This window comes from Palaemon carinicauda, chromosome 1 (genome assembly GCF_036898095.1).
Source record: "Palaemon carinicauda isolate YSFRI2023 chromosome 1, ASM3689809v2, whole genome shotgun sequence".
NCBI classification, from domain to species: domain Eukaryota; kingdom Metazoa; phylum Arthropoda; class Malacostraca; order Decapoda; family Palaemonidae; genus Palaemon; species Palaemon carinicauda.
In genome coordinates, this window is record NC_090725.1 from 87,427,581 (window position 1) to 87,444,184 (window position 16,604).

At 33.7% G+C, this 16,604-nt stretch overlaps 1 protein-coding gene across 7 annotated transcripts in view; it reads left to right on the top strand.

The window, feature by feature from the left end:
- Positions 1-16,026, top strand: part of LOC137649648 (pleckstrin homology-like domain family B member 1) — a 471,311-nt gene extending 455,285 nt beyond the window's left edge. For 6 of the 7 annotated variants that reach the window (XM_068382644.1, XM_068382630.1, XM_068382636.1 and 3 more), the window contains 4 exons: positions 5,390-5,512; positions 7,937-8,017; positions 9,119-9,382; positions 14,666-16,026. In XM_068382644.1, coding sequence (XP_068238745.1) covers positions 5,390-5,512; positions 7,937-8,017; positions 9,119-9,382; positions 14,666-14,854 — 657 coding nt within the window. In that variant the 3' untranslated portion in view covers positions 14,855-16,026. The remainder of the gene's footprint in view (positions 1-5,389; positions 5,513-7,936; positions 8,018-9,118; positions 9,383-14,665) is intronic. The other variant, XM_068382639.1, reaches the window with a different exon arrangement.
- Positions 16,027-16,604: the final 578 nt, after the last annotated feature.

The window sequence follows — 16,604 nt, forward strand, 5'->3', positions numbered from 1 at the left end:
CATTAAAAACTTAAAGAAAATAATGTGTAGAATATGTAGGTAACCATTTTGCCTGGCTTTATATGACCCAAAACTAACAGGAAATTACAATTAGAATATGTGGTATGGTCAATATACAGCAATAAGAGGGTTTGTCTTGATAAACTTTCTTGGAGGATGAATAGCAGCGTATTTTACAAATGAAAATTATTTTTTTTGTATTATAGCTTTTTCTATAATTAGGCTACAAACTGTTTCCTCAAGGAAATTAGTTATATAATAAGTCATTATAACTACCTCGTGGATTATTTTTATTAATACATTTTTAGATTAGATTCTATTCTACAGAATTAATAGCAAATACTTTGTTGGATGTTGCTTTAAGTATGGATTACTTATTAACGTGATAAGGTTTTTGTCGACATGAAAAGTAACTTCAGAAATAATCTTGTCAAATGTTGACAGGATGCAAAATGTAGGAAGTCACGCTATTTAATCCTTTAGGTGACAGGAGTCTGTAGTTGATGTATTTATTTGAATATATTTCTCCATCTGATTAGTATTCAACCTTCAATTATAGTTCCTGTTCGAGCGAGTTCTGTGTGGAGATTTTTTTTATTATTAATGTAATGATAATTTTGACGTTTCTCACATGCTCGTGGCTTATTATTTCTGATCAACCTCTCGTGAATAAAAAAAAAATCATAGACTAATGGGAAATTACTCAGCTTTTTTATCTTAACTGTGTATTCTGTTATGGTGCTTAAAACAGTAAGCGATCCATTGTTTTATTTCGTATATGCAAAAATGTATTCTTTTCTAGATTTATTAGTTATGACAAATTACATTTTAGGCAATTTATCAGTCAAATAAGACCCCTTTTAATGGATGAATTTAAGCTAAAAATTAAAGAACGCCGATCTTTGCTTTTATATATAGTTACCTTCAAGATTTGTGGGGTTCAGTTTATTCATTCAAGAAGATTTATTCAAGAATGCGTCTTTATTCAATATTAATACTGTTATATGATCTATCCATAATTTTATGTTCATTAATACTAACCGAGGGTGGATTCTCTTAAAATGTTTCACTGTTTTTGTGTCACTTAATAAAAAAAAAAAAGAATTGTTAATTCGTGAGTCATTGCTTGATAAATTTAAATGAAATTAAAATTTTATAGAATAGAGATACCAATGACCTCTGTACGGGCAATTCTATGAACAAGAGACTGTACCTCCAGAGGATTGACTGACTTATTACAAAATAACATCTGCTTTTTAAGAAGAACGAAAATCAACAGGATTCGTACCTCAATAGTCAAAGGAAAAGAAAACTGGCAACAGTGATACAAATATCACTTTGACCGATTAGTAGAGATTTTTGGGAAAGAATTAATGATGAAACCTGCACCTGACATAGAATCAGCAGAAGAGAAACCTGGAGGACAACTAGCTTCAACGTGATTTAGAACTGGGGTAAAGGCTTACTGACTTCCGTCCAGGTCCTCAGGATTAGTCTTGCTTGGAAGAGACAAGAGAGTTACGATCAATGTGATTTATTGATAATTGTGGTTAGGTATCCCACCTGCGAAAAGTAACTTCCTTACACTCCATCAACCTTAGATGCTATACAGTATACACTACGGAAACGAAATAAAAATCTGGAACAATGCTCTTTTAAGTATGAAAAGAAATATGTAATACTCTATTCTATATAGATATACCAAATCCTGATTAGAATAGTTAAGCAAAAACCCCAAGAATACTATATACGGGAGTTACTCTTACAGACTACTGTAGACCAGAATATGTAGTTACTTTACATATGAAAAAAAAAGTTAATGAGCATCTACAGATATTCTTTTCTCATGAGCAATGTTCATAAACTTAACACGCGATAGATAAGGAAGTGCAGATGTGAACTCCTGTAGCGCTTTGAGGAAGAACCTTAATTAATATAAATAAGCTAGAAAAATTGACCAGTTTGATTTGGGCGTCGATTTTTTTCTCAGCAGGAAGTTGGCAGATGTTTCGTCGAACAAAGTGGCGAAGGTTGTGGGACGTACGTTTGTTTGTTTGTGCGTGTGTGTGTCAGAGGAGTAGTAGCAGTTGTGGCGTGTTGTGTGTGGGAACCCGCCGCAGTATTTGATCAGTGAGCATTGTGGGGTGTGTAGAAAACTTGTGCTCTCTCGTCTGTGTGAATTTGTTTGATATATATATTTGTACTGTATATATATATTTAGGGATCATAGAATCCTTGCTAACTTTAATATATCATAATTCAAGATCTGTAATCTTATAATTCAGTATATTTGTCTAACTATGACTCACGACTTAACCACGTAAATCAAAATGTAGCTTAACAATAGACATCATAAATCTTGTTGCAGTCAATCGTGGGTTAACAAATACCATTACCTGAAGTATGCATTTCAGTTTTAGATCTGCATACCATAATGGTTTCCGCATTCCTCCTCCGTACGTTTGGAACACTACAAGTGGTCTGAATGTTCTAATTACTTTGCCTGTATAAAGAGACGGCATTAGCCTATTAAAGGATATTTAATTCTAGGATTAGTCATTTATAAACAGCTTCGATGTTGATGATTGACATCATTGGAGATAGGTCCTTAATGTTTCAAAAATATGCGTTTGACCTGAGAAAGAGTTAGAAAATTCTATTATCGATTAAACGTTTGTACAGTAAAACGTTATGCAAATTTATATACGGATTTTTATCATACGAGTTTGGCTTAGGCGAGAGTTTATTTTACTCAGGTATATTTAGATCGACAAAGTTTTTCAGTGATTAAGAAAAGAAGGTATCATTTTAATTTTCTAAGTACAAGTTCTAATGTGATATACTTGATAAATAGAAGCGTAGAAAAATAGAGAGGTTTTTGGCGTAATTACTCGAGGTTCTTAATAACACAGCTTGTCTAGGTGTGGCCTATCAGGCTGAATCACGATTAATCCTATTTACTTTGTTCTGTTGCCACATTTACTCTCTCCACCTGTATTTGTTTATTGGTAAATGTTTGCATGGGAGACATGTGCTTGCTGTTTACAGCGCATGTATTTGTTTGCACCAGTTACATAAACCTTTTTTTCTTCCATTTTTATTGAGGTTATCCCGGTTTGATATGTGAAATTACATTTGAAATATCTAACCTAATTTTGACAACTATTTTATACAAGTAACTTTATCATTATTTATTTAAATTTGTATCAACCATATTTGCATTGTGAATGTTGCATTCTTTAAAGAAATACTTGCCGACATTTGTCCTCATCGACTCGATTGCCTTCATGCACAAGGTATTTAGTTTTCTTCCTGTATTGCGTTTGGTTGTTACTACTAGGAAGTGAGCCAAGTTGTTAAGGGTAAAAGGGAGTTTAGTAGGGGGGGGGGGGCTTGACTGGTACTGTGTTGAGAGTAGGGGCATCTGGTACCACCTGTCTTGAGGTGGCAGTGCAGCGAAGCAAGAAGAGCGTTGGGTGTCTCACTGCTACTATTCGTAAATAAATCTTTAGGTCGTTAACATTGTCAATTACCTCATGCTGGCCAGTTTTTGCTTTGAATTTGAATCATTATTAGACATGCAGTATATGGGATTTCAAATTCACGAATATAAGTTTAACGTATGAAAGGGTTTTAAAATTTGCTGTTCTGTTTTTAAATGGTTGTAACAATGTGAAAAGGTAATGTTAGAAGATGCAGAGTATAGACTTGAGGCATGTTGTATATGGTTAAAATGGCGAGGGTTAATCCTTTTTGGTCAGTGCTAGTGTGTACAGTATGTTTAGTCATAGGGGATGTGGCAGAACGCATGTTTATTCAAAGGATTCATTGCACGATTCCTTTGTGTAGTTGGCCTTCTTGCCATGGAAAGCGAGAGTGGGAGAGTAGGATCAGGAAAAGAAAACTTGCTTTGTTTGATGTCCGTCACCCAATCATGTCCCAGAACAATTTGTGAATTGTGATCTTGCTTCTTCCCAGAAGTTCTCCCTTTGCTAATTTTCTTCCCCTCTTCCCATTGATAACGAGGTTTTCATCTATATTTTCAAGCTTTTATATCAACTTATATTGTAGTTTCAGTTACTTAAAGGTTGAGTTGATATCACAAAAAATAACGTGTTTCGTAATGTTTACGAACGAAAAAAAAAATCGCAGGAAGTTGTGGCAAAGTGAATGAACTCTAGAATACCGACGGTAGCAGGTGTACAGCGTTCGAGGAAAGTGCCGGAGGAATTGAACACTTAAATCCTTACACACGATAAAGATTGTCATTATTGAACCCTTTAATTCTATACCTTTGAACATTCAAATCGGTGCACAGAGTAAAGATAGTTCTTAGGTTTTCAAATTCTTAGACATAATTAAACATCACCTTCACCCTTCACCCTTAATTAAGATTACTTAGAGAAATTACGTCCTTGCCCGAAACAAGGGTTAATTTTTATCCCTATACAAGACACGACTCTTGAACCTTTAAATCCTTAAACTAGGAATTTTCTATGTAAGTGAATTCTTGTTCAAATAGAGACCCTCTTTATACACTTCAAATGTTCATGAAAAACGGACTCTTCGTGCATATTTAAATTTAAAACTAACAATCTTGACACTATCAGATTCAAACACCGACAATGAAGACCGCAATTGACGCATATCAGTTAAGTCATTGTTTATATGCCAGTGAAGTCTTAAAGTTCAAATTGTCTTATGATGTGGAACTTCTATTTTCAGGATTTATGGGCGTAGTTTACACAAGTATAGTTTGATAACGCATAAACTTTGCTTGTGTTAAGACGCCTTAATCAGAGAGATGTTATTCGATATACGCGATTGAGAGATTAAACGCCCTTCTTGTATTGTTTATGTCACTACAAGAGAATAAACAAACACAACTAAAGCTGAAAAGCAACGAATTTTATGACATCCTCTATCCGTATCTTTCAACGATAACTGCACACATCCTAGTCCTGCAACATGTTTGGCGATCCCTATGTTTTATTTCTCAGAAATCAGGTTTGTTCCTTTTGTTTCTTCTTCTGTAGTGTTCCTGATGAAGGGATTTAAACTGACCACGTAAATGTGGGGTAAGTGTGTTTTTATTGCTCAGCTAGTCTGTAACAATGTTGCACCACGAAGCTGTTGCCGGCTTAAAGGTTTACAGCCATTGTAAGTTTTTATTCTTTTGTGAACAAGTTTTATTTATTTATTTCCAACTTACGCACGATAAGAAAATGCATTCTTTTATAATTTGTAGAGTGCTCCGTAACATGTTATCAGACCCCTTATCAAAATAACCCCTAAATCATACCTATGTGATGCAAATTCTCTTGGAAAAGTGTAGGATAGTCCAAGATCAAGAATCTCGAGATTAATTTAATTCTTTTGTAATTTTCAGATGCGTCAGCGTGAGAATGAACTGGCCACAGGTGCAGAAGAATCGCGACCGCTAAGCGATGCATCGTCATGCTGCGACCCCAACGAAGCAGCTGTCAAATTCAGAGAGAAGGCAAGGACACAGGTAAGCCAACGCTTCGGTCTTTAAGCATGTCTTCTCTTCTTTCCATCTGCCATGAAATCCTATTACATTCGCCTGATATACGTAAGCGGAGAATATTGCTTTGAAGGGGCTGAAAAGATTTGATCTTTTTTTTTTTTAGTTGCAATTCATTGTCTCGCTTGTTTTCTTTTAAAATATAAATTTCATTTTCTCTGTTGCCAACTAGTTGAAATATGTTATGGGGTTTCAGCATATGTTTAGTGACCTTTGTCACATGTACATTGTAGATGTATCGACCTTCACCTACTTTATGACACTTGTTCAATTTACTGAGCAGCCTTCAGTCCTTGTGGAACCGGCGCACTTGATGCATGTCCCTGATCTACTTCAGTATTTCATATTTTCATTAGTTTGTATGTGGTATATATTTTGATCAAATTATTGAATATTATTGGCACTCTCGGGATCTTTCGTGGTATTTGTTTAGCATGCTTCAGATTACACGTTGGGCTATGTATATGTAGATATTTCGTTCGTATGTATTATTACAAAGAATTGTGGATGTAGGTGTATTACTGCTACCCCTTCCTATCTTTCTTGTGATATGTAAAATAAAAGGTTTTATCCTTATGTATTTCTGACGAAAATTCAGTTAAGTTGACACAATGGGAATGTTTAATGTGGAAACCATTTTCTTAATATCCTTGCAATGTTTGTAATGTTTTACCCCTTTATCAATTGTTTTTCGGAGAGTTTACATTGTATATTTTAAAAGTTACATAAGGGACCAACGTCAGTGAAAAAAAGTAAAGTGGCTGACCTGAATATATTTGTCAATTCACTGGTAAAGCTAGGAAATTTTACAACTCAAGAAAGAAGTATCACCTCTGATATTTTAAAAGTTCACTTAGAGAGGGTCGCAACTTGAAGAATAAATGTTTCCTTGGATATTCTTGAAAAACATTTAAGGAAGAACAATTTTTTTCATTTTTTTTTTTTAAATCACAACTTGAGAAGAGAGGTTATCATAGGGATTTTAATAGTTGATCTTGTCTTTAAATAAAATTATGTAGGCTCTAGGGGAGATAGGGACCAGACACGAAACACTTTATGTTTTCTACTTTATCTATTCACTCACAATCACATACGTTCACTTTCATATATTCACAATTTTATCCTCAGTAGTTTTTTTTTTCTTTTTTTTATAATGTTAGAATAGACTTATACAGCAAATAATATACTGTACCATCAAAGTTTCACATAGAAGAAAAGCATTGTTCCACTCCCAAGAAAAAAAACGCGACTTATTACTCTAAATCAGTTGTGTTATTTAATATATACAACTCTAAATATCAATGCGTTTCATGCAACTACCCCTTTGTACAATCTTCATCACACCGGCAAATACGATCCCCGATATAAATAAATCACAAAAATATATCACCTTGGTCAATGCCCAAATTAGGGTCATTATATCCTTCGTTAACGTATCCATTATGGAATAAGCAGATAAAAATTACTGGTATATTTCAGAAATATCCAACACTTTATTTTAAAAATTAATCGTTAATATTTTACTCATATTGGCCAGTCTCTGGTGTAGTATCTGAAGCATTTTAAATAATTTATTTTACATCTTTTGACGCATTACCACAAATATAAATCAATGTGGATCAGTCCTTTACTGTCAATATAGAACAATCACACTATCGGTTACTCAAGGCAGAGCCAACATTACCCAAAACCAGCTGTTCACTATTATTATATCCTTTAGTATTAAAATACTCTTGTCCGAGTTCTTAGGAATGTTTTTTATTATTATTATTAACTTAAGATTTTTTTTCAAAGAACTTTTTAATAAGCTAAAGGATGTTGCTGGTGGTTTGTTTGAAAAAGTATAGTATTTTTGCTTTGCTTATCAGTCGCATAATTGGCGAAGCTGTACAGATACAGTTTATAAACTTTCCCAGAGTTAAGCCAGTGTCTTTTATATCAGGAATGAATATCATTGAAATTATATATACAGTATATATATATATATATATATATATATATATATATATATATATATATATATATATATATATATATATATATTATATTTATAATATAATCTGTGTTATACACATATCAAAGCTAGATTATTTAAGTGTAATGTCAGTACAGTATTCACTTGAGCAAAATTGTGGATAATTTTTGCAGCTTGCTTGTAATTAATAGCTTATGTTACTGATTTACTGCTATTTTGCCATAGATCTATTTTATAAAGTTACAAATGTTGCTAACTGAATTTTTGTATGTTCGTACAGGTAGAGTATTTTTTTTAATTGAGCATGTTGTAGCATACCTAGCAAATTCACCAAAAGTGCAAACCCTGAGATGTTGGGAGGCATGTTGTATGCACCATTTTGATCCTTGATTTCCCTTGCATCTATTCCTCCGCAGCTCCCACCTGTATCATTGCCCTTCCACATAGCTCCTGATCTCTCCTCATCCAAGGCCTTTATGTCTCCAAACTACATCAAGGTATACCTGTCCCTTCTGTCGCTGCTAATCTGTTTCTTATGTGGTTTTTATACAGTAGTGTAATACATGTACTGGTTTTTTATACAGTAGTGTAATAAATGTTCTTGGTTTTTATAAAGTAGTGTAATAAATATACTTGGTTTTTATACATTAGTGTAATGTAGGTACAGTACTTGACTTTCATACGGTAGTGTAATACTTGTATTGTAGAGATACAGTTGATGAAATTATGTATTTGATGTTACAGGAAATTTGAGATCAGTTGGAATTTTTAACTGTATATAAATTTAAATTCTATCTTTTAACACTTTTACTTTATTCTCCAGCATTGCTTTTAATAGAGAAAAAATATTAAGTGGACTATTTATTATATAAATAAAATACCTATAACAAAATATCACCTTGTTATTGAAAGAAATAATTTTCATAATAAACGCTTTGGTTTAAGAATTGATGAACAGAGGTGGCCAAGTTTTTAGACCTGTAATGCACATGGCAAAAGTAATTTAATGAAGTACAAGTATTTAAGGGGTGTTATGCATAATTGCATTGTGAATACCTTATAATTTTATTGAACCACACAGTGTAATATTTAGGCTTTCAATAGTTAGCTGTTATGCTTTTAATAAGAATACAATTTTATTTAGCCTTTTATTTCGCAAAATTACCTTTCAGGTTCACTTTTAAAATCGTATTGTAAATATTCCACTGCACATTAGAGCTTTATTCTGCATTTAGTATAGAAACCGGGAAGTATGATTATTGTATGAAATATTCAATATACGATAAAATATAGGGCAAAATGATTGTATATATTCATATAAAAATTTAGGTTCATTATGAATAATTCCTTTGATTACAATGTAATTTTTCCCATTATTTAAATATATATATATATATATATATATATATATATATATATATATATATATATATATATATATTGCTAGCTTTAAGCAGTCATGCTATATATTTTGTTAATTTCTTTGGTATACAGTGAATTAAAATTTGAGTAAACATCTGAAAACTGTACAGTATTTTATAATTTTTTTTTTTCAAATGTTTACTACTGTGTAATCATTATTATTTGTTATGTTACAGCAACGCCCTTTGACAAGATATTTACCTGTAAGAAGTGAACAATACTTTGATCTCAAACAACATATTGAGTCGGCAGGACACCAAATAGAACTATGTCCATTCATCTTGGTCTCTTCTACCGCATGTCGTGGATATTTGAATAAACTAGGATCGAAATTCCGTACCTGGCAGAAGAGATGGTTTGTGTTTGACAGGTCAAAAAGGGCGCTCATGTATTATAGTGATAAGAGTGAAACCAAGCCTCGTGGTGGAGTTTACTTCCAGGTGAGATTTAGCCCTTTGCCTTTATTATCATAATATATTTTTCTGAGATTTACTACGTAAGTGAAAAGTAAACTTTTCTTTATTATATTTTTTTTTCTGAGATTTACTACGTAAGTGAAAAGCAAACTTTTATGGTTACACATAAAACTTAAAGCTTGTAGCCGAGGCACAAATTAGCCTTTTTTTTTTCACTGGAAGACTCATTAGCGAGTTTTGCATCAGGGAAACATTTTATAGCTACATACTGATTTGCTGTTAAAAATTAACCAGACTATAAGTATGTATACACAATGTAGGGGCATGTTTGTGCCAAGTCTAAAGGTGCTGCCATGCACTGTCCCACACCTACAACTGCCGAAACCAACAGTAATTAAGTTTAACAAAGAAGATTTTAACTAAACATCTTCAATTAAAGTTATAGGGCGCCCTTTTTGTTCGGGGAGAAGTTATAAAGTAAGGAAAATGTTATTAAATTTAGAAGATTTGGGTGTGCGTTCAGGATTATTTTCAACTATTTTATTTCGAAAGTTTTCTTCACTTTGTTTTAAGTAAATTTGAATTGTTATAAATATCTAAGACATATTTTCATAGTTAGTTCAGATGCATTTGCTAAAAGGCAAGTTCCATCTCAAAAAAATAAAAAATAGGATATTAAAATGGAGCTTAATAAAAGCAAAAGCCTGTGATGTTAAATTGAGGGACCCTATTTTCAAAAAAAAAAAAAAAAAAAAAAAAAAATCTAATGGGTAGCTAGAATTATTTTTTTCAAGTAGGCAGAGGAAGGGACAGAGAGACTATCTGAACGGATGCTACTTCATAATTGGAAACATCTTGATTAGCTGGAGCTACATCGTTAGTTTAGAAATGTAACATACATCGGCCATAGGTTCCATGGTGATTTATTTCCTACATCAACCAATTTTGGGTTTCAATTTAAGAATTTAAAAAAAAAGAGAATTGAAGTGAATTCCCAACTCCATATAACATAAAAATGTGTCGCAAGCTTATTACTGTAACTAATTTAGGTCTTATTTTTATGTAGTTTAACCAGACCCCTTACCTACCTTTCTTAACAAGCTTCTCTTGTTTTTCTCATGTTCTGGGGATTCTGGGAAACCAAAAGAATTCGTTTTTAATGCCCAAACAAAGATTAATTAACCTAGGTGGAAGGACATTGTCACTTTTGTAAGAACACTATCCCCCAAATCACCATATCAGGACAGACTGGTATGCTTTCAAGAGGTAGCCCTCCCTTTCCTTCAATAGCCCTATCTGCCAGCACAGCTTTGGCATTAGTTTCTGGGTCATTTGGCCTCCGTCGAATGTCTCGTTCTGAACAGTCATGTCCACCTGCGGTCTCGTCAATAAGAGCTGAAGAGAGAGACTGGTCCCAAGGCACCCACCCTTTATCATTAGATATGGGGGATTCCAGTCTCGCTCTAGGATGGTGGCTGGACAAGACAAAGCCTTTCAAGGGGCTGACTCGTTATGTTATATCCACCAGAACTTCTGTTGTTTACGGACATGGCGAAGGAAGGATGAGGACTCGCCTCCTGCAACACCTAGCGTCGAGACGGTCGACCGACCGGGAGTTTTGAGTGGCTCTCCACCCGCTCCAACACTTTTGCGCTCTTTATAAATGCACTCGGTGACGCCTATGATCGAAAGCAGGCATATGTAAACAAACAAAGAAGTACTTTTCTCTGCAGCTTCGTCAGCTATCAGTAGAAATTCACGAGTGGGCAGTACTCAACTCGATCTCTCTGACAACCTGCTTTTGGCGGACAAGCCGAGCAGGGGGACACAGGTCTTTTTATCTTGGGATAGCGAACAGGATTTTGACTTTGTGATATTCCCTGGCAGTCGACCTGTTCACAGCATCTCTAAGTTGGAAGCTTCCGATATACTGCTCACTGGTGTAAGTCCTCTTAATGTAGTGAATTCATGTCTACTGTATATGATAGTCCTCTCAAGTCCCCATGGCTAATTTGATTAACAACGCTCCACTAAAGGGGCTTGGGGTAGCACTAGAAAATGTTAGATCTGATAAGTTTGAAGCACAAAATCCATGGTAGTATCTTCTGTGTGCATTTGCTTATATGATCTTGTAAGAGGAAAGAAGTTATTTATACATATACTATTTGTACTGGGAAATTGTACCCAATGGTAGTATGAAACGAGATTTTGGGACAATATAAATGCCAAGGATCCAATAACCTAGCAAAACCTAGGAAGCATCTTTTGTCAGTACAATGGAATTTCAGATGTTGAATGCTTCCTATCTCGAACAATATTTGAGTAAAAACCATGTCTTGGTTGTATGAATCTTTGGTATTCAAACAATAATTGCACCTTATATTTTGAACAAAGCCACTACCTGCAATCCTTTTTGGCATAATTGTTTCTTGGTATTGCTCCCACAAAACACGATGTAATTTTTTTTTGCTTTTACCTCGACATACGAGTGTCCCAACATACGAGAAATTTGAGATACGAGGAAAGTTTCGAGCAAATTTTTGCTCAGAGATATGAGACAAATCTGAGATACGAGGATACGAAATGGTTCCCTAGGCGGCCGAGTGTGCGAGAGGCTGCTCACGAGAACAGCATCGCTCGCTCTTTCCAGTCGGATCTCCGTCACGTAAAGTTATCTCCGAGCATCGGCAGTAGTGTTTGCATTTTTTAAGTGTTTTTTGCGTTAATCAGTACAGGATTAAGTGAATAAGCAATGGATCCAAAGCAAGCGAGAGCAAACAAGGGTAGTGAAAAGAAAAAGCGTAAGATGACAATAGAGATTAAGCATGAAATAATCGAAAAATATGAGTGGTGTACGAGTGACTGAGCTGGCTCGCCAATATGAGAGGGGTACATCAACAATATGTACCATCCTCAAGCAGAAGGATGATATAAAGAAGGAAATCAGAGACATGTTAGCGAAGTGGCAGGAGTTTTCTGATTTTATGGAAAAGAGGCACCCGGACAAGTTTGCGTGTGGTCGTGCGTTAGCCTTTTGTGACAACACGTGTACGTCATTTTTGTAACATTTTGAAGGGGAGACAAAAGCAAACATCTCTAGATAGGTTCCTTTTAAAAAGTCCGACAAAATGTGAAGGTGAAAGCGAGTTAAAAAGCAAGGCAAAAAGAGGCAAGCCGGAAGAAGAAAAGTAAAAAAATGAAAATGAAAACAAAATTAGAATCAAGTTTACTGTAACATAAGATTTACATTTATTTTTCAGTATGTGTTCAGTAAGCTAATTTCATTTAAGTTATGTTATGTAGTGTTACAAAAGTGTAGCTTACTGAATGTGTTGCAGTCAAGTCTCTCTCCTCCCCTTTCTCTCTCCTTCCTCCTCCCCACACACCACCGTTAGCCGCTACCATCTGTCTTGAAGGCAAGAACTCCATAATAATGTCACATTGTATTGCCGATCATAACCAGTACATAGGTATTTGTTATTTTGTGAGCGTAGGTTGTGAATTAGAACAATTAAAAACATGTTTTTCCACTGTAATATGATATTTTATTTATAAAATAAATTTTTGAATATACTTACCCGGTGAATATATAATAGCTGCAACTCTGTTGCTCGACAGACACATACATAAAAACTCGCCAGCGATCGCTATACAGGTTGCGGGTGTGCCCACCAGCGCCAACTGTCGGCCAGATACCACTCTCGATGTAAACAAAACCTCAATTTCTTCTCATCCCACTGCGTCTCTATTGGGGAGGAAGGGAGGGTCGTTTAATTTATATATTCACCGGGTAATTTTATTCAAAAATTTATTTTATAATTAAAATATAATTTTTAAATATTTAACTTAGCCGGTGAATATATAATAGCTGATTCACACCCAAGGAGGTGGGTAGAGACCAGAGTTAATTATGTTTACATCGTATAAGCTAAGAGTTTTTTATTTCATTTTGACAGTTATCAATATAACAAAACCAAAATAAATAGGTACCTGGTAAGGAAGTCGACTTAGACGATTACTCTGCCTTGTAAGTACGTCTTCCTTACGGAGCCCAGCGATCCTCTTAGGATGCTGATCTAAGTCATCAACAATTATTCCGATTCAAAAAAGAGTTCAAGGATTTATTTGAAGAAAAACACCTGTACTGCGAAAGCTCAAACCAAATTAAAGTACTTCACCAAATATGATGGGAAAAACTCCAGGTTCAACAGCGAGTAAAGTACGTCTTGTCGACACGTCGACAGAGAAGAAATTGAGGTTTTGTTTACATCGAGAGTGGTATCTGGCCGACAGTTGGCGCTGGTGGGCACACCCGCAACCTGTATAGCGATCGCTGGCGAGTTTTTATGTATGTGTCTGTCGAGCAACAGAGTTGCAGCTATTATATATTCACCGGCTAAGTTAAATATTTAAAAATACTGTTTTTAGGTGTTTTTTTCAGAGGTTGGGAACAGATTAATTTTTTTTATTAATTTTATATGGGAAAAATTGATCCGAGATACGAGTGAATTGACATACGAGCTCGGGTCCCACGCCTTAAGCTCGTATCTCAAGGTATTACAGTATTGTGTTTTGTGTATTTTTATATTTGTATTATTTGAAGTAATATCCTATGTACCTCAGCAGCCTAATTCATAAATAAAAAGTTGAATTTTCTTTTAATATTTTATTAGTGTGTAATTCTATGTGAAATGTAAATACTGTGTAATTATGCTTTATTAAAATTGATTTTGGGTGTTTGATCCGTCTTCTAAAGTTAATTAAGTTAGAATATTGAGCATTATAAAAATTTATTTTGGGTGTTTGATCCATCTTCTAAAGTTAATTGTTAGAATATTGAGCATTATAAAAATTGATTTTGGGTGTTTGATCCGTCTTCTAAAGTTAATTGTTAGAATATTGAGCATTATAAAAATTTATTTTGGGTGTTTGATCCATCTTCTAAAGTTAATTATGTTAGAATATTGAGCATTATAAAAATTGATTTTGGGTGTTTGATCCGTCTTCCAAAGTCAATCAAGTTAAAAAATTGAGATTCCATATTACAATAATTGTTTTAAGCATAATGAAAGCATTAAGACATTTGTAAAACTATGATACTGTATATATAATTTGAACGAATAAAGAAAAACCTTGAGATATTTCCCAAGAAAGTTAAAGATATACTTAAAATTTGTATTGTACTGTAGTTTATTTGTTTTCAAGACTAACAGATTTGATGAAGTACTAGGGTAGTACTGTAATATAAATTCTCTGGTAGAAAAAAAAATGTTGTGTAAAGTTACTAAGTAAGTTTATTATTTTCAGGCAATTGAAGAAGTTTATGTGGACCACTTACATTCAGTCAAGTCCCCAAACCCCAAATTGACTTTCTGTGTAAAGACATATGAGAGAACTTATCATCTGATGGCTCCATCTCCTGAAGCTATGCGTATTTGGGTTGATGTTATCTTCACTGGAGCTGAAGGATATCAAGAGTTTCAAGGCGGTACCTGAAAATTTTTTTGAAATGTTCTGTTAAAAGTTCAAGGTCTTCTATTTACTGGGCTTCCACTATCTGTGAATGAGTGTTTTTTACAGATTTGGGAGTATTTTTTGTATTGATTCGTTGTATTACAGGCATCGTGTATTTCTTAAATGAGGTCCAATTTAAAAAGAATCCAATTAATCTATGTCAATATCAAAAGCTGAAAAAAATTGTTGCTAGTACTTGGAAGATATTTTTAAGGCGGTGCCTTATTTTGTGATTTAGGATATGGACCATAAACGGAAATTAATGAAACATGCAGGGTCATGCAATTTTATAAAACTTATATATTCTCATCCATTTGTTGAACTTTTCATTGCATGGTAATCTGAAATGATACTGTACAGCTTTGACTTGGAAATTGCATTTCATTCATGACATTCATGATTGCAATTTCACAATTATATAATTTATTCTTATTCAAGGTAAATGCCTGTAAAGGTTAAACTGCTTTGCTAATTGCTCATGGACTATTGAGCTTTTGTTACCAATAAAATACAGCATAAATGTAACCCACAGAAAAGTTTTTTAATGGAAAGGGTGCTTTTTGTAAATTATCACGTCTTATACATTGTTGCAGCTTTCCATTATCAATATACTGTAATGCCTTAATATAAATCATGGATTTGGTTTAAACACTATTTCATGAATTTTGGGATCAAAAAAATCTTTTAGTGGTACTTCAATTATTGATGAAAAAATCAACAGTAGGTCTGGAGCAAATTCTCAGAATTGTAATGAGGCCTATTTTGTAAGTGTACCTTAATTTAAATATTAGTGAGTTTCGTGTACGTATATCAATACAATTGTAGATGCACGTTGAGCATATAGCCTTATAAAAATTTGTATACTACCACATATTTTATTTAGTTTGCAGTTTTTTTTTCTTGTAAATAACACCTAGTGGTACACATTAATGGTCCCATCATACACATCTCTGAAAACCAACATTTTGCCAATTTAGAAGGCAGACCAGTTGATTTTTTATGAAATTATAAAATGCTTTTATTTTAGAGGATACTCTGTCTGCTTTGTATTTTGAAATAATAAGTGCTAAGATTGGGTTGTATGTTATCATACAAAGACAAAGTGTCAAGGACTCTGTAACTTTAATACAGTATAAATATATTTTTATGTTGTGGCTGTGTTTTTTATTAAATTTTTTTCCATATGAGAACAATTTGCTATTCCAAGTATCGGTTCAACTTTTACAGGAACTTTATGTCCAACATTTAAAACTATTATAACTGGAAAATAATTTTGTGAATATTTGAACAATGAGAAGAATGATCATGAGTCACAGATAATATTTTGAGTCTGATCATGGCCTCAAATAAAAGCAACTACTTTCCATCTCCAAATTGTACGCATCAGTTCAATAAAAATGTGCAAGTAAGCAGCCAGAAAAAAATCTAGAAGTAAAAGACAGAAAATAAATCTTAATTTTACAATTATAAATAAAAGTGGCATAATACAGTAAAATTTGAAACCATACCATAACCTATATTATTATTATTATTACTATCCAAGCTACAACCCTAGTTGGAAAAGAATGATGCTATAAGCCCAGGGGCTCCAACAGGGAAAAATAGCCCAGTGAGGAAAGGAAATAAGGAAATAAATAAATGAAGAGAACAAATTAACAATAAATAATTCTAAAATAAGTAACAACGTCAAAACAAATATGTCATAAATAAACTATAAAAAGACTCATGTCCG